This window comes from Megalobrama amblycephala, linkage group LG5 (genome assembly GCF_018812025.1).
Source record: "Megalobrama amblycephala isolate DHTTF-2021 linkage group LG5, ASM1881202v1, whole genome shotgun sequence".
NCBI lineage: Eukaryota > Metazoa > Chordata > Actinopteri > Cypriniformes > Xenocyprididae > Megalobrama > Megalobrama amblycephala.
The window spans coordinates 14,650,264-14,672,979 of NC_063048.1; the positions used below are offsets into that span (position 1 = coordinate 14,650,264).

Sequence of the window (22,716 nt, forward strand, 5' to 3'; positions counted from 1 at the left end):
TGAAAAGAAAATAAACACATTTTAATCCCTCTTAGGGAGCAGGTTAATTAGCCAACCACGTTTTATTGAACTAAAAAAGCAAGACAATAACAAACAGGTAAATGAAAGAAAATGAGAAGCACACACACACACACACACAAGCATGCATGCATAATTCAAGCTCCGCACTTATTTTACATTGACCAGCAACGTTAAGAGCATCAGTTTCTCTTCTGCATAAATTTACGATTAGATCAAGGAGAATTATTTGTGGAAAATTAGGGACTTAGCAGTGCTTACATTAAACAGACTCTCGGCATTATCTCCACGCCGCTAATGAACCCCACTGCATTTGAAAGGAATGTAGGTGGTCCCCCTAAAAGGGTGAAATATGTATGCTTAAGCAGAAGCTAAAAGGAAGGATATTTAGTTGAGAACTGCGTGTGAATTTCTAATAAGAGACTGCTAAATGAAATTTGCTGCTTAAAGAGCATATTTATCAAATTAGGTGCTTTTTTTCAGGCAGGATCATCCCAAGAGGATGGCTGCTGAAATCTATTTAAAGCTTTTATTGTACCCGTGGGCTTTCTCTATTCTTTGATTTTTTTTTTTTTTTTTTTGAGAAAACAGTATTGCTTTTGGTTACGTCTTCATAGAAGTGGTAAACAAACAAAAGGCCTGTGCGAAGGACCCCAGGCCTCCTTAGTTCAACGCAGGCTAAACGCGCTTAATACTATTTTCCCCCTCACCCTCACATATACCCCGTTTTCTTTGTTTAGCTTCGTAAGCTCGGTCTTGAAGTTTCCTCATTCGAAGTTTTCCGTGTCCACTCCGTCTCAGAACACAGAAACTTCTTGATATGAGTTACTATCCCAGGGGCTTGTAAATGAGTAACGTTTGTTGAAGTGTCACCGCCACTGAAGTGCAAATCCTGTCGGAGGTGGTGGCAATTGTAGTAACAGAAAATAACAAAGAGAAAAGACTTACAGAAGCGCCCCATACAGTATGAGTGCTCGCCTCAGAAGCCGAGGAAGCATCATCAAACGATTCAGCATTTCACATCTCCCTGCAGTATAAGGCGTAGATTTTGTGAGAAGTTTGTATTTCAGACTGAACCGTCCTCCCATTAGAGCGAATGCAGCGCTGCAGAGCTCCCCAAAAACATCCTTGCTCCCAGCCTGACTCTGTCGAGCTGCTTAGCTCTGAGCGATGAACATTCATCAGAAAGCCACAGAGTGTCTGAAGTGAAATAACTGTCCTCCCCCCGCCCCGACACAGAGTAGAATTTCACAATCTCTCACATCTAAACACCGTAGAGTATAAATAACTTTCGCACTTTTAATCTTTAATGTCCGTCGCACCCTGTGAGGATTCACAATGATTTCTTTCTTTACTGCATGAAATGGCCATGTTTATTTCTTTCCCAGTTGTCTGAAGATGCAACGCTGCAGTCACCGTCCATGTAGCCAATCATGTTGTTTTTAGGGCTAGTTATTTATCATTTTCTCTGACAAGCACCAAATTGTTCAATTAAATGTGTGTTTTTTTATTTTTTTATTATTGGCTCTGGTGCTGATGAAGAGCCAGGGAGACAGCGTAACATTTTTAAAAATAAAAAAAAATTGTGTACATTTTCATTTTGTTAATGATAAATTAAGTTATTAATTTGGTCTATGCTCTTTCTAGACACTGCAGGTTTAATTGCTAATTGTTAACTGGGAATGAATATATTTGCATATTAATTAGATCCCAATTTACATTTTTAATTTGCTGCCTTCAAAGGGTGTGAGATAAAAGGTCGTGTTATTTTAAATAATTTATCCTTTATTGCAGAAAAGATGCTGAAAGGAAAATGTGCGGCTGATTTTAATCCCTGAGAGCTTTTACTGTATAAAATGTTTCGAAATCATTTTTTCAACTAATTAAATGAAGAAAAAAGGAGAAATATATGCTCTCAAACAGTTGCTAATACAAAGCCACCCAGACTGCAGAGCGCTGGAGTGGGTCTCCAGGAGTCTTCGAGTGAAGAATTGGAAATGCACTTGAGATGCCGTCTGTGGAAGTCAAGTTTATAAGCTGTGTCCCGTTCTGCCTGGAGGAAGCAAAGCTCTTTTTATCACTTCATTTTGTCCTCTCCCTCCTGACACATCAATGCATTTTGTACTTTGTCATTTCATTTTCCTCAATACACAGCACAGAACATTGCTTAGCAGCAAAGGGCTTCAGAAGTTTCCACATTTATTAAGATGGAAAACATCAAACAAAGAAAGAGAGGTACAAATCCATGGCCTTAAGTCATCCTTGTTGAGACTTTTCTTTCGGAACAACATTAAACCGTGAGAGTGTTCGTTCGCACATTGCGATGCTTAATTTGTTTTGCTCTAAATGCAAAATCCCATATGACGTCCCGTTCGTGTTTACAGCAGGTTGACTGAGGGACTTCATCAGTCCGTTGCCTGATAGATGCTAACTGCCATCTGCTAGCTACAGTCTAGCGGCTAGATTGCCAGATTGAGCTAAAATGATCTGTGCTGTGACGTACTTGAAATTAACATAAACTGTTCGTGTCACTTTCAAATGTTGATGATTACATTTTGTTTGAGGTGTAATGGCGACTGTATAATTACAGGCTCCACAACATGCTTAAAAACATTAGCTCATTGGTAGCCTACCACACAAATGCACAATAACATGAACACTGTAATATAAATCGGGACCTGTATGTTTTTTTTTTCAAGTACAGGAAACATCCTGTGTGTAATCTTTATTAAATAGAGACCACTGCAATAAGTATTTTGACTGTGTTATGTTCTTTTACACAATTCTAAATTTGACCTTTGGTCAGTGTAGTCAGGTTGATACAGTTTTGTTAAAGCTGCAGTCCGTAACTTTTTTTGGTTAAAAATCATCCAAAATCAAGTTGTGAGCAATAACTAGCCAGTGTTCAAAACTATCTCCTTACCTGAGCCTGATTTACAATGGTAAGCTTGTAATAATGTTTTCTAATTCAAGTGGTACTGGTAGGTTTCCGCGGGAAATTCGAGCATGCCGCCGTTCGTCTTTGTGTCATTACGTCATGTTTGTTTACATAAAGAAGCTGGAATAATTAAATTTATTATTTTGATGGCGGATTGTAATCCAGAAATGTCCAAATGACAATCATTAGGAGAACTGGAGATTCACCCGTTGTCAAAAGCAAAAGACTTCAGACTGCGGAGTGGCTACAGAAATTGAAATCTACACTAAATACACATAGTCACACAATGCTGATGTTGTCAACATTAACAATTTTAGAACAAAGTAACAATAATAATAATTTGCACGGTTTGACGTGATCCGAGCTAATCGATAGTTAGATTTAATCACCACTAGTAGCGCGATTTATTGTAATGTTTTTTTTCTTAGTTAGACAGTGGCAGATTTGTTACTTACTTCAGATGACATTTTCCGGTGAAAATTCTTATTTTGGTCATACTTCCAATACTACAATCTGTGATTTCGAAGTACAGTATCCATTGGTGCGGTGACTGACAGCAAACAGATTCATCTGCATTGAGAAGCTGTGCCGATGCACAACCCACGTAAAGATGATAATTCCGCAAATAACTGCAATCGCAGGTTTCAAACAGAGATGGCGACAAAGAGGCAAAACTTACAGACTGCAGCTTTTTTTTTATTTTAATAAAATGTTATTTTAATTGTATTTAGATGTTACTGTACAAATCATAGTTTGTTAAATCCAAACATTTTACAGTAATAGCTGTCATAGGCAATGTTGGGGAAAGTTAATTTTTAAAAGTAATGCATTACAATATTGCGTTACTCCCTAAAAAAGTAACTAATTGTGTTACTTGGTTACTTTTTATGGAACGCAATGTTACATTACATTTGTGTTACTTTTTCTCATCTCGGCTTTGTTTGTTTATTTGTTTTTATAACAACAAAAATCTATATTTTTGGCAAATGTTAAGGCCCTTTCACGCAAAAGTGAAATGAATAAGCGTCAGGCTGTAGGAAATGCAAATTCATTCCTGTACATTAGAGGGCGCAGCTCAAACAATCAAGACTTTCAGCTGTGCTGCCATTTTGAAATACAGAATAGGATGCAGCAGAAGTAAATGAGTAAATGAATACTCACATTTAGTCTAGATCTAGTCTAGAATAACCATCATGTTTACACACACAACTCCTCTCCACTTCCGATTTCTCTCTGAGACTGGAGAGCTGTCAATCAATAAATGGGAAAACAAAGTAACTTGCATTACTTATTTGAAAAAGTAACTCAGATATTTTATTGTAAATTTAAAAGTAATGCATTACTTTACTAGTTACTTGAAAAAAGTAACCTGATCTGATGAAACTCATGTTACTTGTAATGCGCTACCCCCAACGCTGGTCATAAGCATCGGTGAAATTCATAATTCTTGCTTTTAATATTGAAATATTCAATAATGGCAAATACTGAAACCATGAAAATCTTTTCTGAGTACAAACATCTCTTGATTTTGATCTGTCTGTCTCTTTTTCATGCAGCAAATTACTTGTGTTACAGACAGAGCCAGGTGTTTTGACCTGTCAGGTAAGTTCAATAAATCACTATTTATTATTTTGCTATCCCTCTTGAACAGCATTATTATTATTTTTTTTTTTTTAAAGCTAAACACCACCAAAAAAATCCCTCAGTGCTATCATTACACCTGAGATGTTCATTCCTTCATCCGTCCAGGTATTTCAGCTTTATTCATCTTTCCATCAGCACGTATTTGGAATCACTAGTCTGACCCGCTGTAAACGCTCTACTGCGCGATCCTAAAACAAACAGAACATCTTTCAAATTCATAGACACAACTCTGGGAGGAGACGCACACCAACCGTGACAACATAATGGAAGGTTCAAACATGCATTTTAGCAATCAGATGTTTTGTTTATCTTTTCTTCAGTTGTAAAACTCAAGTAATTTGCCCTTTTGTGCTGTACAAAAATGAGGAATCACGTAGCCTATGAGTCTTTTTGTTCTGGGAAGCTATGGAAATCACGGGGCCATAAGAATATGTAGTCATAACTGCTTTAATTCTTTCAGAATTGTAAACACGATGAATAAGTAAAACACTGCCCCAAACACCCTTTACTTTTGGAATTGAGACAAAACAAGATAGAGCACAAATAAACATCTTGAAAAAATGACATTGTCTCAATCAAGTTTGAGGCATCCCAGAATAATAGTGCGCCCCAAACTAATGCCATTGGTTGAGAGATTGTTTGACCCTATATAAATGACTGACTGAGCCAAATTAAGCTTCCTCAAAAAACAAAACAAAAAACACTCAACAGTTTTATGAGGTGGTGATTTTGTAAGAATTTATATGATGTTATTTGTACTGAAACATACGATTTTTAGAAGAATCTAAGAATTTTAGAATGAAGGTCTACCCCTAAAAATAAACTGTCAGTGGGGCGTAAGCAGATTGTACAAAAACTTACAAATGAAATTGTCCGAATTCATATGAATTAGCCAAAATGTAAAATTTAGTTACGAATGTGAATGTCCATGAGAGTTTGAGTTTTAGATACCGGTTGATACTTAGTGTTGCCAAGTCCGCAGTTTTCCCGCGGAATTGGGCTACTTTTACACTTTTGCAGCTGGTTGTTTTTCATGTCCGCAGGTTGAAGAGACCTCAAATAATGATATTTAGCTCCTGGAATGTGAATTTTACAAGAGGAACCCTGACAAAAAAGCAGATTTTAGCCCCTGGAACACGATTGGGCTAGTTTTTAGTAGTAATTCTGCAGGTTTTGTTGTGAAAACCTGGCAACCCTGCTGATACTGGTCATGGACGGCGGCAGTTATAGAGTACCTCAGAGATGACGTGTTTTTATAGAACAACCCGGAAGTTAGCGGCGCACGGGTTCCCTCGATCGAAAGCCTATGCATTTTTCCCATAGGCTTTTGGAAAATTGCAAAAAATAAACTCTGTGTTTAACAAAGGGTTATGACACGTTTTGTCTAACAAGATAATCTTTAAAAACTTAATTTAAAAAACAACTTTCTTTAAAAACACGCTCGCTGATTATGGTCTGCGCTGTGTATGAATACTTATCCACTTTTTCATGAGAAATGCTGTCCAAATGTCCTGTTTGTCATGATGACGTCTAAAGTCCCCACCAAAGAAGTAGTCCCTTTTAGCAACTTGTTAGCAACCGCCGTTTTTAAGACACAATAAAGGTTTAAAAAAATCACATATGTCATAATGTCATAGATCAAAACGTGAAAATATTTAGAGGCTTTGTTAACCACAGACCTTATTTCAGGCGATTTAGCAAAAACCCATTCAAAAAACCCATAGACTTTAGGGCGATGGAACCGGAAGTCCTAAAATGCTAACTCGCTTCCAGGTTTTGCCTACAAAAACACGTCATTAACACGTCTATTAGGAAATATTTTTCGGCTGGATGCCACAATTGACTAAACAGAATCACATATTTCAGACAGCCCTGTAATAAGTTTGACTATTGTCATATTGACAACCTAAACTGATTTATGCTCCATATCTGATTTTTATATTTAGATATAATATATATTTAGATACAATATCTGTATTTTAAACTAGTTTGTATTGTGTGTTTTAAGTTGCTTAGCTGTAGAAAGAGAGCCTATTCCCATTATCCCTGAAGTGTGGTTTAAGTGAACCGCAAATGTACTTTTTAGCTACCACACTTTGATAAGATCAGAACTTTGACGAGCCTGTTAATTGAAATGTACATGCCGATGCTGAAGGGCATTAGTTTGGGATTAAAATGCTGTCCCTTTGATGACTGAAACAGCGGTTATTGATACCAGTAGAAGTGAGCTTGAAGTGCGGGTCAGCATGTTCTGGCTTCCTGCGCCCTGTCATACACTGATGGCATCTAACTCCAACTCTCAGTGTCATTATCTGCACATGGCAGAGGGGATTAGAAAAATTGGATTTCTGATCCCCCCTTCCTATGGTACAGTTAAGTGATTATTGTTAAAAAAAAAATTACAAATGATTATGCTAATGATGAATAAATTATTATCTCCCCAACATGCAGCTCTGAGCGATCTGGCTTCTCCCCGACCAGGAAGATAAGAGTTTATGAGGGGAAGGGGGCCTTTGCAACGCGTGTCTAATATAGACGGACTGCTGTGGCCATCAAAGTATTTCTCAGGGCTTTGTTTAAAAGTCATCTGTTCCTGCATAATCAGAAGCTCTTTGATTGTCTCCTCCACTGAAGGGAGGGGATCAGACGTGATCATGTTAGTGTTTAATATGTCTCACTATATGGAGGGGCAGAGATTGTGTGTATGTTAGTTTATCCAGTGCTATACGAAATTTGTCACAGCAAATGCGCTTGATACTTGGTCCAGGGGTCACTTAAAGTCTAAAAAGTGGTATCTCCATTTTGATTGCTTTTCCAGGTGAACGGTTAGATTATTGTTCCTGCGAATCTCTTGAAGAGATCCTGAAATCATTGCAATTTGATTTTATCAGTCTGCAGGGGGCCGAGCTTGAGGAAAATGTAAGTATATTCAACATTTGCTTTTCACAAAGGCTGTTTTCACACTTTGTTCAATTGCTGGGTCACGTGTATATTTTAATTTTCAAAAATAGGTCTATTTCTGAACTGCAGTATGATAGCATCATCAAGTACTACCACCTTTTAATTGGCCTAAATAAATATGAAAGGCTAAAATTAATAATATATAATTTTAATTTTATTTAACATACATTTACAATTTATCATTAAAAGTAGACTACTAACTTGATTTGATAATGATTCCGATGGTATCTCGAGATTGAGAGTCTTTTTGAACGATTCATTAAAAGAGGCAGCGGCTCGAGTCATTTGTTGTGACTACGTTGTTAATGCGTGCAACTGGAAGACGTGTTTTCTTACCAATATTTCACGCTAGACGATCATTTTATCTCGTTACATTACATTAGGATTTCATAATCGGGTAAAATAGGTGTTGTTTGCAGCACTTGTTTGCAGTGGCGCTGTTGATTCATCATCAGCGGGCGCGTGCCGATGATGTTGATGTACCCTGCAGCATCCGCGCCGCCGCCGCCAACCAAAGCAAACGAAACTCTGACGCCAGACTCGTGTCCGCCCCAAACACTTTGTCAAAAATATTAATTTTTAATGTCAGGCATCTGTTTACTTGTTGATATTGATTTATGTTCTCTCATATAAGGGAGCATCATCTTTGCTGGATATGTTTTTGTACTACGAATCAGCCACGCACCTCGACGTGTCCTCAAACTCAGGCATGGGATTCTCAGGTTGGCTTTCACTGTCACACCTCCTTCGACAGGTAAGACTGAAATATTTACACACTGCACATATAATCCTACTGCCCAATGGGTCGTGACATGTACCCAGGTGAAAAAAGGTACATTTCTATAATGTACTTAAAGTGCTCTATTTTCGTGCACTAATTATGTACTTAATATACTAAAAATTCTTATTTAGTACTTCTTAAGATAATCTTAAGAACATCTAAGTGTACTCAACTGTGCTATTTTGAGACGGCATGAAATATGAACTTAAATGAGCTTTTAATATACTATCTTTGTATTTAAAAAAAAATGTATTTAGATACTACTTATAGTACATTTGAACCCATAGTGTACTACAAGTGGTAACTAAATATATTTTTTAAATACAGAGATAGTATATTAAAAGCATATTTTAGTTCATATTTCATGGTGTCTCAAAATAGCACAGTTGAGTACACTTAGATGTTCTGAAGATTATAAGTACTAAAGAAGATTTTTTTGTATATTAAGTACAAAATTAGTGCGCAAAAATAGAGCACTTTAAGTACATTATTGAAATGTACTTTTTTCCACCTGGGTAATTCAGTTATATGCTAAAATGTTTAAACATTTTTATAAGTAGCCTACACTACACAGTGCAAATGCTTTCTATAAATAAGGAAATAATTCCGTGTAAATGAAAATGAGTGTAAATGAGTCTTACATTTAAAAGAGTCTTCCAAAAACTGATTTGTTAATAAACAAAATAAGTTGAATAATTAAACCATGTAAGTACTTATAACGATTTGCATTTCGAACGCCTTTTTAAAAATGTTCTGTTTTTAATATTCAATTTATTTTATCTTAACATTATGGCAGATTCTAAGTTATGGCAACTTAAATTGATATTTTATCTTAAAAGTAAATGAATTGAACAACAACAACAAAAAACTGCTATGTAAACGTTGCCTTCATTTTTAAAAGTTCAGTAACACCTCATGTTTTAAATGTGCCATCAAGTGTGAACCGATGCCTCATAGTGGTATTCAGATTGAATTGGAAGCAATGAATTACCATGCATCAAAGATGAAAATGTCCGCACTGCTGAATAAAGCCTCATTCACACTTTGATTTTAATGGACATCATTATAGTCCTCATAAAACTCCTGACAATATGTGTTCATTTAGAAACAGCTCTAGATGAAAGACAGCATCACCTTATGGTGATGAGGACTTCAATGGTAAAAACCAAAGGCATGCTCTCAGGCAGTATTATATGAGATCAATCAAAATCTCCCAAGAAAGGGAAAGAAGAAAAAAATCTGGACACTTTTGAAGTGGTGGACTTAAAAATGAAACTCCGGAATGGCCTGCAGATCTTTGGGAACCTCCCGTCAGAATTGTTTTCCGGTTTTGACATTTCTGCTTCTGTAGACAGGGTGGTTTTTGATGAGAGAGGGTGAGACAGAGAGGCCAGTCCGCAGCGAGGGCAAAACCAGGCCTCTGAGTCTCTCTGTCTCTCTCTCTCTGATGGTTTGCTGTCTGGTCTCTTCAGAGTGGATGCCTGTGGAGGCTAGATGCTTGCAACATGCCCATGGTGGACTACGCCGCACAGGCCTTGTCAAAAGCCCTTCTCACCAGCAGGCTGACAGTGCTACACCTTGAAAACACCTGCCTGAGCGGCAAACCTCTCTTCACACTTGGTATGCCCAGCACACACCATCCACTTGAAGTGTATGCGAGTTAACAATTGAAGAAAGTTTGGGTGCCAGCGGCCTGAGAATATGACCCTGTGCTGTGAAATGCAAATGATGCTAACAGGTGCATTGTGGGAAATGGGGTCAACTACATTATTTGACTCTTAATGTGCTTACTATCCATTAAAGTTGGCATGAAATGGAGTTGTGATAGGGCTGTACATTTAATCAAATTTCTAATCGTGATTACGATTACGGGTGCCACGATATCATAATCATTCAAAGGCACGATTACATAAAAAAAATCTACTTACATTATTCTGCGTGCATAAGAGGTATGTTTAGAGCATGTTATGCTGTGAGGTGTATGCTGTATGCTGATTGGTCGAATGAACACAAAACACCAGCACCCGCCATTTTTAAAAAGCTGTGTACACAGTATATTTACTCTACGAACTAACTCTAGAAATTATGGAAAACGGTGATAGATGGACCACTCAAGCTTACGCTATGGAGAAAATCAAGCGCTACTTTGAACGGTCCAAGCGAAACATGATTATGTATTTCTGCTCAGCTAGCCACGTTGGGCATCAACAACACGGCAAAAGCTAATGCATTTTCATATACTGTCTACTTTCTTTATATAACAGTTCTATCTAATAATGTATTCGACAAGACTAGTTTAACAAGAGATGTTAAACTAAAGATCATAAACTAATGAAGACTGAGAATGCAAGCACTGTGTGCTCAGGCTTTGGCTGAGCTGTTCTCAGTGCCGTCAAAATAAAAGTCACAGCAAAAAACGCAGTTGACGACACTTCAGAGTTCCTACTGGCGGTGCGAATGCAACCAGGAAAATGGCCCTCGGGGAACATTAGTTCTCAGGGAACCACCCTGGTGGCTACTTCCTATAACTAAGTTCCTAGAACAACGTGATGTGAAAGCCCCTATTATTATTACATGCATATGTTTACTTTTTTTTATTTAAAGAAGAAACCAAACCAATACATAGTTGACATTTGAGGCCTAATGCTATAGAAAAGCACTAATAATAATAAAAAAAAATTAGGAAGAGTGTTTTCATCATTTTTTTTTTTTTTTTTACATAAAAATATGGCATGCAGTTGTTTCAAACAATGGTATAAAGCTATTTTAAAACATCATTCAATGTAATTGTGATAATCATAATTAATAATCGCAATTACAATTTAAAGGAAATAATCAACAATTATGATTTTTGTCATAATCGTGCAGCCCTAAGTTGCGATAGTCTTTTCTTCTCTATTGTGACGTATATCCAAGTGAAACGGCTTCTCGGACAAGAAAAAATGTAGGACGGGACTTGATTTTGTCCATCAGTATTAAGGAATTGATTGGATCGTTGTGGTTTGCTAATGCTGGGATCTTATGTGAGTGACAGGTTGTCCTGCCTTCGCACCGATTAACGTCAGCAGAGAAGAGAAGAGAGGGAGGTTGAGAGGTTGCAAGAGGCAGAGGAAGGTATTTTGAATAAAGATTATGAGGGCACATGAATAAAAAAAAATTATATGCACTAAGGGTGGGAATCTTTAGTCACCTCACGATCCGATCCGATTCCGGGAGTGACGATCTGATTCCAAAACGATTCTTGATCTACTTTTTTTATTATTATTATTATTATTATTATTATTATTATTATTAATTAGTTTACCGACTTAAATCTTAAAACCCTAACATTTACATATCCTTTCATAAGTAATTATAAGTACTTTTTAAAATAATTACAAATTGAAAAAATGTAATTAAAACAATTGTATGTTAAGGAATTTTAAACTAATATAACTTCAAAACATACAAGCAAGTAGCAAATAATAAAGAGGAGCAACGGAATATATTACAAGCAATAAACAAAGAGTGCTTTGAGTATTTAAGATTATCTGAACATTTTCTTTGTCATGTTTACTGTCGTTTGATTGTTACATCATAGATAGTGGGAGATCTAATAAGTTGCATTCACGCACGGATCTCTTTTGAAATATAATAAGTAATGCGGTTTGTCCTGTCCATTTAATCCCTTAAGACAAAACTGGCTGTGTTTAGGTTACATTAATTGTGCGTCATAAAACCATTTTGAAATGCAAGTACATTAAAGGATTAGTTCACTTTCAAATAAAATTTTCCTGATAATTTACTCACCCCCATGTCATCCAAGATGTTAATGTCCTTCTTTTTTCAGTCGAAAAGAAATTAAAGGATTACTCCACTTTTAAATGAACTTTTGCTGATAATTTACTCACCCCTATGTCATCCAAGATGTCCATGTCTTTCTTTCTTCAGTCTAAAAGAAATGAAGGTTTTTGATGTAAACATTCTAGGATTTTTCACCATTATCATTCATTTCAATGGGCCTCCAAACGGTTGAAGGTCCAAATGGCAGTTTCAGTGCAGCTTCAAAGGGCTTTAAACGACACCAGACGATACCAGACGATGAATAAGTGTCTTATCTATCGAAACGATCTGTCATTTTCAAAAAAAGAAATAAAAAAGATCGCCTTCCAAGTTTTGTATTCTTCAAGCACAAATTAACGCTGTATGCCTAGTTGCTCTTTTCTTTCCATAAGTAGAATAGGGAAGGCGTAGGACATGCAGCGTAAGCTTTTTGGCGGAAGCACTTGGAAGGTGATCATTTGTTTATAAAAGGTCTTTTTTTTTTTTTAAATGACCGATCGTTTCGCTAGATAAGACCCTTATTCATCGTCTGATATCGTCTGGTGTCGTTTAAAGCCCTTTGAAGCTGCACTGAAACTGTAATTTTGACCTTCAACCGTTTGGAGGCCATTGAAGTCCACTATAAGGAGAATAATCCTGGAATGTTTTCATCAAAAACCTTAATTTCTTTTCGACTGAAGAAAGAAAGACATGAACATCCTGGATGACGTGGGGGTGAGAAAATCATCAGGAATAAAATTTTATTTGAATGTGAACTAATCCTTTAAACCACTTAGACTGAGTCACGCACAGCCGCATACGCTAGCACTCTTCACAAACAAAGCGTCAGCATTTGAAATTGAAAGCAGCCTTCTGTACGTGAGTTTCAGATTTTAAATATAGTATAATATCATTTTATATATAAAGTCCACTGCATTCCAAATGACATAAATGATGCCTTCGTAGAGCATCTGTAAGGAAAATACCAGCAGGCGAGACCGTGCACTGCAAATGTAACATCAAACAAAGTGCGCGTCTCACACAGCGCATCCTGTGCAGTGAAGCCTGTGAATGTTGTTGTAATATGCTTCAGTCTTTCCGAACTTTATGAAAGATTATTTTACAGAATGTTCGAGTGGTGTATGTGTGTGAGAGAATCCGGGTGTTTCTAAAGCACATTCCAACGTCATTGCGCATCTGAATAAAAACTGAGCTCAGAATCAATTCTTAAATTCTCAGAATCAATCCAGAATCGTTGGAGAGAGAATAGCGATACATTGATGGATCAAATTTTTTTTTTCTTTCTCCCACCCCTAATATGAACTGATAAATCATTTATAATAACTGCAATAATCCTTAAAAAACAAACAAAAAACAACAACAACAACAAAAAAAACATTTGATTTCATGGTAACTTTAATGTTCGACCATGTGGTTAAATCATAAAAAACGCAGCAAACTGCTTATGTGCTAATATAAACTCATATTAGGGAGGGCCTTTTTGTGACATTTGGCTTGGTTTTGGTCTAGCAAGTGTTGTGCAAAATTTCCCACTGCATAAGTACATTTACCCAAGGGCAGGCAGAGTTTTGAGTCATGTCATGACAGCACAACATACTGTCCCAAAGGGTGCGTTATCTTCAAAAATCACACCTAATATTTTCAAAGGGTTTTTTTTTTTTTTTAACAATACAGAAAGTGCTAATATCAGTCTACAAGTTGCTTCACTTGATCTAGTGTGAATACTGCAATATGTCAGTACTAAAGTACAGATAGCATGTGTTTGAAATGAGCGTTCTCCATGAGCGGCCCTGGCCAGCAGGAACAGATGAAGCAGGACAAGGGAAGGAGTGGCAGATTTTGGCCCAGTGACCCTAACAGCTAGACTGGGCTTGGATTAGATGTCGTAATCTTCTTCCTGTCACTTTACACATTGCTGCACCGATCCGTTCAGGACACTTCGGCCAGCTCACTGTGAGATGGAGTCTTTCCCACGGCACTATAGAACTTGCCTCCTAAAAAGGACACAGGACTTCTACAGCCACAGCTTTTACAGAGATGTGGCAGCCCTTCAGTCAAGTGAAAGACACTGTCATTTATACATGTAAACATGTAAAACCTAATGGAAGCCTTTAGAAAAATAAAAAAAGGTAGTTGTGAATTTATTTATTGTTTTTGTGATCTCACAATTTGTTTTTATCACAGTTGTGAATATGTTATATGTATAAATTTGGCTTTTTCTTTATTTCCTTAAAATTTTGAGATTGTATTTTACAGTGTGACTTACAGTAGGTCAAAAGTCAACTATGTAGTGTATTTTACAATGATAATATCCTGTTTTATTTTTTTACTGATGAGGCAGAAACTGACTTCCATGAAAACTTCCCCGTAGGCCTATGCATGCATTGTGCGTGACAAGAAACAACAGAGCTAGATAATTGAGCTGTCTACAAGTGCAAATGGTGTGTGGCTGAGGTATAGTCTACACCTGCAAACAATGCATTCTGGTTAAACTTTAATATTTTCCATTAAAAGTAGCACTTTTAAAATAATTTTATTTTCCTAATGTAGTATTTGCTTACAACTTGAATTATGTGCAGTATGTGTTTCCTGCATTGCTTCCACTTTGCTCAATCACCAAGGCCACAGCAAACAAATCATATACTCTCGTTCTGAATGACAGTTTACAATCTGAATTGAATTTGATGACATAAAATGACAAAACAATGCAACAAAACTCATCTTTCTTGAATTGTCCTCTTGAATGGCATCAGGGCTGCGACCAAAAGGTTGCAAATGTGATCATTTTTTGATAATGTGTTAGTAAAAATTTCACAAGGTCACATTGGTACGAGTGCAAAATGTTCAGGTTGTTTACATGGCTGGCACATGTATTCCGTTAACTCTTTGACGCATATGATCATACCAGTGTGATCAGTCTTGGCTGGTCCCTGGAGTGTACGATCACACCGGTGTGATTTAGAACGTTCAGTGCATCACATGATCGACTGCTAAGTTCAAATGTGCTTTCGCACTTTGGCTGGCGCTGAGCCAGAGACGGACAAGCTCAGCGCTTGACATAACTGTTCAGTGTTTTCAAACACATAAGTTTTATTTTTAGGTTTCAGACATTTAAATACAAATAAGTACTAGCAAAACAATACAGTTATAGTTTGTAAAATACACACTGATGTCTATGGAAGTTGCAGTAACAATCCATTCAAATATAAATTGAAGGTGTTTCATTCATATCAGATACACTTTGTGTAAGTAACTATAAAGTTTACTCTGTTCTTGTCCCACTTCACCGGCCACGTACTTTCATGCATTTGGGTAGAAGTGGATGAATTGACGTGTTGTAAATCCGACAAATCCGATTCTCTGAACTGCGGCGCAAACTAACATGGCGGCACCCATCACACATTATAGATCAACATGATCATTATAAAGCTTTTTCTACAACAAAACCCTTTCACTTACATGTATTTGACAATTCGAAATATTAGGTAGTTGATGACATAGCCAACAAGTTTGTGAATATTTTGAATAAAAAAGAAAAAACAAATAAAAGCAATACATCTGCCAAACACTGCTATTGTGGCTGATGTGTGTCATAAGACAAGAATGACGCGTTGCCATGAACATAATATTAATAATTAATAAAATAACACTCCATGGCAATAATACTTTTGTTGTATATGTTTTATATGATAATATTTTAATATTTTGTCTTTTAAATTTATGCTACGTTTAGATTAAAATATTTAGCAAATATCAAGCTTTTAGTCACTGTCAATCTTTACATCTATGCAAAACCAGCATATATAAATTAAGAGAACGATTCATCAACATGCAAGGTCATTATAATTAATATAAAAGGGTGCGACCACATTGTAATATCTATTTATTTTACATTTTAATCCAGTTCTAGGTAAAAATGTCTTGAAGGTGCAATATGTAATATTTTTGCAGTAAAATATCCAAAAACCACTAGGCCAATGTTATATATTTTGTTCACTTGAGTACTTACAATATCCCAAATGTTTCCAACTATTTGTAAATTGTGAGAAAATTGCAATTTTAACCAAGGCTCCGGGACGTGTGAGGAGTCGCCTGTCAATTGCATCATACTCGCTTTAACCCTCGGTTTCCGGTTTTATTTTGTAGAAACCATGGAAACACCAAAGACGCTTTAATATTTACATGTTTTAATAGACAAGGGAACAACTGTTTTGATACATTTATAGACAGAAAACTAATTGTTGTTATATAGCTCAACACGTTTATTCTTTTTTTTCTCCACAATACGTTTTAAAATGAATTGCATGCCATTTATCAACACAAGCCATCCAGCATTTAATATATATTCTAAAATCGATCTATCTTACTGCAGTGTGTCTCAAACAAGTGTCTCACAGCAGCCACCGAACGAACGCACAGAGTAACGTCATAACATCATTTTCAACACACTCAAATGTATCTAATATGATAAACAGAGCTGTGTTACCTCATACTCATGACCGGAAAAGCGGAAGCGGTGCCGGCGACTGTGTCAAAAGTAATAAAAGTTCCGCTGCTCGTGAGGCGTGTGCTTGTGCAATCGCTTCAGCGGCCTCGTTCAGCTCCCACAACACTCGGTTCTGCTCTGCTTCATACTACAGTAACGTTAATAATCACATCCATGAACATGATTTGTTCCCGAGTCCAATCCCTATTCTTTTGCAGACCACATGTCCCAAGATTCCGCTCTCAAACTTGGCGTCATCAAGCTACGCCTTTGTTTTGAATAGGCCTCTAGTGACCTCTAGCGGACAGAATTCTTACATATTATACCATATTGTACCGTTCTTACATATTGTACCTATTGTACATATGAAAAATTGTGGCTAAATTCATTCATCACGATGAATGGTCAATGCACTTGAAAATGTATTTGCATTGTGGGATGTAGTATTAATATGCAGTAAGCATATTATACTGCACTTTTTGGTCATCAGATTATGCATAGAAACAGTTTGCTGTCACTGCTGTATCTTTACGCTAATGTCTGAATGGAAATGGCAGCCCTTGAAAATGACTGGCCAAAGGAACGATAAAGAGATGTTGCAGACATAGGCCATTGACAGAACTCAAGTAAAATGACCTTAAATGAGACAGAGGAGTGGAGTGGCACATCCTGTGTCTTCATGGCTCTGTCTCTTTAAGCAGCAAGTGGATCCATTTGATATTTTGGGGCCACTCGGCCGCCCCCCTCATTCATCCCAGCGGGACGCCCAGCTTCTGATCATTGCTATCGATCGGTGGGGCCCTGATTGCGGGACTCGCTGACTCGCACAGTGGAGTCCCTCCGATCAATTCAACGATCCCCCTGTTTGGTTCCTACTGTGTATGATGACGATGTTGGCATTCCGCATGCAACCGAAAGGGTCTGATCAAATCTGCCGCATTGATTTGGACAGGCGGCTCTGTGAGGCCACAGACAAAAAGCCCATGAAAGCTTCTCTGGCCCTAAAAGGGACACGTAATGATGTTGACGATTAAAATGATGACCGTGATAATCACAGCGATGTAAATAAAAATGATAATGGGGTTAGTCCTATACAACTTCAAAGTTTTCAATAAGCCTTTGTTGTCATTTGGATGAACCGCTGTGGGCATTCACAGAAATCCGTTCTTCTTCTTTTTTCCTCCAGATTGTCTTACATGACATCTTTTGTTGTTGCACTGTGGTACACATATCTCGGACAAGGACAAAGCACCATGCTTATTGAAGGTTTTTCTCAATTCTTGCCCTAGTCGGTGCTCTGAAAAGGAACGTCGCTTTGCAGGAGCTTTACCTCTCTGAAAACAACCTCAACGGCTACCAGGACTCCATGCAACTTGCCGACCTCCTTAAATACAACAACACTCTTAGAACCTTGGACCTAAGCAACAATTCCACATCTGACTCAGGTACACCTATTTTGCTTGAGAATGTATTGTGCACTTTCCAATAGCATGGTTGGAAAAAAAAAAAAAAAGTGGTTAAAATGCACAATTTTTTTTTGTTCTTGTGTAGTCATCTCTCTTTGTTCCACAGGTTTGGAGGAGATTTGTGATGCTTTGAGCTTTCAGAAGACTGGTTTGAGGAATCTGATACTGAGTAACAATCACATCACTCATCTTGGCATGAGCCATCTACAGAATGTTTTGGTGAGATTTTCTCTCGGGGAAGTATAATAGAGATATGTGCAATTTTAATCATTACAACAGCACCTCTAGACTTAAGAAGTGTGATTAAAAAAAAAAGCAGAGGAGAAAAAAAAGAAAAAAAGTAACACACATATGGAAGATTGTGCATCAGTAATTTGCTGGAACATTTTCACAACTGCTTTTATATTTAAAGAAAAAAGCTTCCCCAAAAAGAAAGTTCTGTCATCATTTACTCGTTTCCATTTCATTCCAAACCTGTATGGAGCAGAAAAGGAGAAATTTGGAAGAAATTCAAAATTCACTCTTTTCTATTCAGTTATAATGAATGGGGACTGGAGGTGTCAAGATTAAAAAAAGATGCAGAAGCACCAATATGTAGTTTTATGTCTTTTTACTCTAAAAAATGCTGGGTTGTATCAACCCAAATTTGGGTCAAAAATGGTCAAACCCAACCGTTGGGTAAAATTTTTAAGGGTGTGTTCACACTTGTAGTTCGATTTGTTTGGATTGTTTGGCCCAGACCAAAAAAACCCAAAACCATAGTCCTGGTCCGATTAGCGTTCAGATTGCCAATTTTATCACTGAACCAAAATATACCGAACCTAAAGGCATAGGGATACGTTCACAACCTGATTGGTCGGATTTTATGACGTATTGCCTATTTTGAGACGGAACTTACTGAACATCCAAAACAATGCTGTGTGCTGAGGTAAATGCGCTTGTTGTGTGTGTGTAGCTTGCATATGATGGTATTTTGGTATTTTTGATGAGCTTATAAAATTTTTGGTTTGTTTACATGTCTTTGGTCCGTGTTGCGTTCATATATCTTTCAAACTGCACCAGAGTTTGTTTGGAAGCGAACCAAGACCCATATTTTCAGCGGTCTCAGTCCGCTTGTTTGGTGCGACTATGGTTCGCGATGACGGCAGCGTTCACATGTTCAAATGAACCGCACTAACAGAGCAATCGCACCATGGTATATTTTAATCGAACCAAACATGACAAGTGTGAACACACCCTAAATTAAAATTTTAACCCAATGGTTGGGTTTGTCCATATTTGACCCAATTTTGGGTTGAAACAACCCAGCATTTATTAGTGTTGCTCTATAGTCACTTGAAGCCATACAATAGCTACTGTATATGTGACTTACAGATACAAATTTTTATTCACTGATAAATTTGTGTACTGTTGCAAGCGGATCTCTGAGCCAGTGAACCAGATCAGTCTGATTCATTCACACTGGGTTTGTGAACTGGATCAGCTGAATCATTGAAAAGATCTGACTTAAAAGAATGATTCATTCACAAACGGATGTCAAGATTTTCACTGTATAACAATTAAATTTCAATCTCTTCCTTACAAAAAGCTATCATATGGCTTTGGAAATCTTGACAGCCCTATTCTTGATAGGAATTCCTGAGAGTGGGATGTTCACCTAAAAATTCACCTTTTCTGTTCCAGGAAAGTTTAATTTTTGAGTGGGTCTAGAATAAACTGCCGGTTGCACATAATAGTAAATACAATGATTTTCACTCAGTACGTTTTTCAGCTATTTATTCATTCCTATTTTATCTGAGTGTTGCTTTGATTAAAGACGAACAGTGACACTGCATGTGGCCCCTGCTTGGCTGTGGAGAGGAAGTACCCAAGCCGTCAACACGACAGCTACTGGATATATCTCTTTTTTTTGTGGTCTACGGCAGAGTTTGACACACAGAGAGAAAAGAGAAGAGAACAAAAGAAAATGGCTTGTCTCATCCTCACTGGAAAGCTCATCTCTAATCCTTAATAATATCTATTCCTCTTCAGCAGCTCTGATTGTCAGAATAAACTGTACCTTTCTGTCATCTGAATGGCGATTCAAATCAAAAGCTACAAATTAAAGGCCCGCTTTCTCTTCTCTCGGCCTTTGGCGTGTTCACAGAGAATTCATTCAGGCCAAAAATAAAGCCTGCTCATTCCATTTTGCCTGTACCAAATGGGAACAGTTTGATTAAATAATAGATATGTGTTTAGAGGGCTTTTTCATGTGGTCTGTCATTAAGAAGGATAAGTAGACATCCATGCGGCCATAATGAATATAATTAGTCCAATGGCTGGTCGTGTCGAATATGACACAGGAAGGGTTGTTATTAACCTTTCTTTCTTTTTTTTCCCCTGGGGTTTCTTTAAAGGCAGAAGAAGAGAGAGCGCGAATAAATGGGTTATTTGGGCAGACACAGAACTCTCTGATGTCAGCGGAACATAATTAAATCACAATGTTATCCACATTTTACAGCGGATCCTTGTCTGACCAATTGGAAATCGAATGACTGTCAACCATAGGCTGTTGGAATGATGCTACTTCAGTTAACTTGACACATTTATTATGTTAACAACACTTTGCGATATTTGTAGTAAAATTAATTGGACTTTAAAAAAAAAAAAGTAATTAATTGATTGATTGTTTTCAATAGTTTGCTTTTTTTTTTTTTAAACACCCTGTTATTTTTTTCAGGCTCACTTATTTATAGTAAAATATACATAATATACATTTATGTTATATATTTCATATATTATATAGTTCACCCATAAATGAAAATTCTGTCATCATTTACTCACCCTCATGTCATTCTAAACCTGTATGACTGATTTTTTTCTGTGGAACACAAAATAAGATATTTTGAAGATTGTTGGTAACAAAGCCCATTGACAATGGGCATTCCACTCCATTGTAATGGAAATAAAACACTGAGACATTTCTCAAAATATCTCCTTGTATGTTATAAAGATTTGGAACGACATGAATGGCACAATTTTCATTTTCAGAATTTTTCAGGATGAACTATTCCATAAAGTTGTATTAGTATTTACAGGTAAAAAAAAAAAAAAAAAAACTGATTACATGAAACTGTTGCATTATTAAGTGTTTTGCATTTGAAATGACATTTTCTTTAGTTTGTTTCTTTCTCTGAATCTTTGATTAGGCTTGTTGGTTGTGTCTGTGTACGTATACTGTATATATCGATGTGTGGGTGTTTACATGCTTGAGTGTTGTAACAGTGACGCAAATGAACTGTCAGTTGATCTCTGAGCTTTTTTTTTTTTTTTTTTTTAGCTGTCTGTGGTTTTTCATTTAAAGCAGGAGACTAAATGAGAATAATGAGTGTAGCGAGCTGGCATGGTGTACGTTCTGTTATGCAACATGGCTTTTCCCTCATGTGCTCCGCTATCTCCTGCTTTATATGGCTGCTAATCGTGCTTCATAAATGACGCGGCTAATATGCTCTTGAGAGTCAATCTATTGCCATGGCACGGCGTGTGACACTTAAAGCTCTCAAAGTGACACAAATTCACCATCCATAATTGGATTCAAATGCACAGAAAAAAGGACACTTCTGAATTATAAAAAGTGATTTAAAAACAAGCTCATCAGTGCATGTTTTCTTAAACATCCTGTTTTTTCTTTTTTTTTTCAGCCCCGCTTAAAAACCCTCGAAACGTTAAACCTTGGCAAAAACAACCTTGAGAACAGAGGCATTCACACGTTAAAGGAGTCCCTCATGATCAATCGCTCTTTATTGCAACTTGGCCTAGCTGCCACAGGAATAACATGCGAGGGTAGGGTTCGTAATATTGCTTTTCTACCTCTGTGGCACATCCTCTCTATAGATTTGCCTTTTTTCTGGAATTCATTTCTGTTTCACCTTATAACTATGCCTGTATTTTCTACCCATCATGCCAGGTGCTGTGACTTTGGCTGAGATCCTTGCAGAGAGTCCACAGATCCAGCGTTTGGACGTACGGCAGAACCAGGTGCTCGCTGGGGGCCTCATGGCTCTCTCATTGGCCCTAAAGATCAACCGTTCACTCATCAGACTGGATCTGGACCAACACCTGAAAGAGGAAAAGGTGAGATGTCTAATTCTGATTATCTCCGTGTGTAGAAAAGTAATTTTGCATACAGGTGGTTCTTGGATCCGAATTGAAAATAACAGGGAATTATTGAAATTGTAGATTTTAGGACTGGAGTATCATGGAAATAAATTCACTCTTAAAAACACATGTAACAATCATGAACAGTTTTAAAGTGTGTGTATATATTTGAGGGTTTAATTGGAGACATCTAACTAATATCTAATACTAATTTACACTAATAACTATAGATGTTTAAATGAATGAGAAAGATTTGTACAAACTCGATTCCAAAAAAGTTGGGACACTGTACAAATTGTGAATAAAAAAGGAATGCAATCATTTACAAATCTCATAAACTTATATTTTATTCACAATAGAATATAGATAACATATCAAATGTTGAAAGTGAGACATTTTGAAATGTCATGCCAAATATTGGCTCATTTTGATTTCATGGGACAGGTAGCAATAAGAGGCCAGA

General features: G+C 37.0%; 1 protein-coding gene across 1 annotated transcript in view; it reads left to right on the forward strand.

Moving 5' to 3' along the window:
* si:dkey-288a3.2 (protein phosphatase 1 regulatory subunit 37) overlaps positions 1–22,716 on the forward strand; it is a 62,967-nt gene that overhangs the window by 4,306 nt on the left and 35,945 nt on the right. Inside the window, exons 3-10 of the mRNA XM_048190251.1 lie at positions 6,803–6,977; positions 7,381–7,519; positions 8,196–8,315; positions 9,815–9,962; positions 17,940–18,095; positions 18,223–18,335; positions 21,797–21,938; positions 22,063–22,229. Coding sequence (XP_048046208.1) covers positions 6,803–6,977; positions 7,381–7,519; positions 8,196–8,315; positions 9,815–9,962; positions 17,940–18,095; positions 18,223–18,335; positions 21,797–21,938; positions 22,063–22,229 — 1,160 coding nt within the window. The remainder of the gene's footprint in view (positions 1–6,802; positions 6,978–7,380; positions 7,520–8,195; positions 8,316–9,814; positions 9,963–17,939; positions 18,096–18,222; positions 18,336–21,796; positions 21,939–22,062; positions 22,230–22,716) is intronic.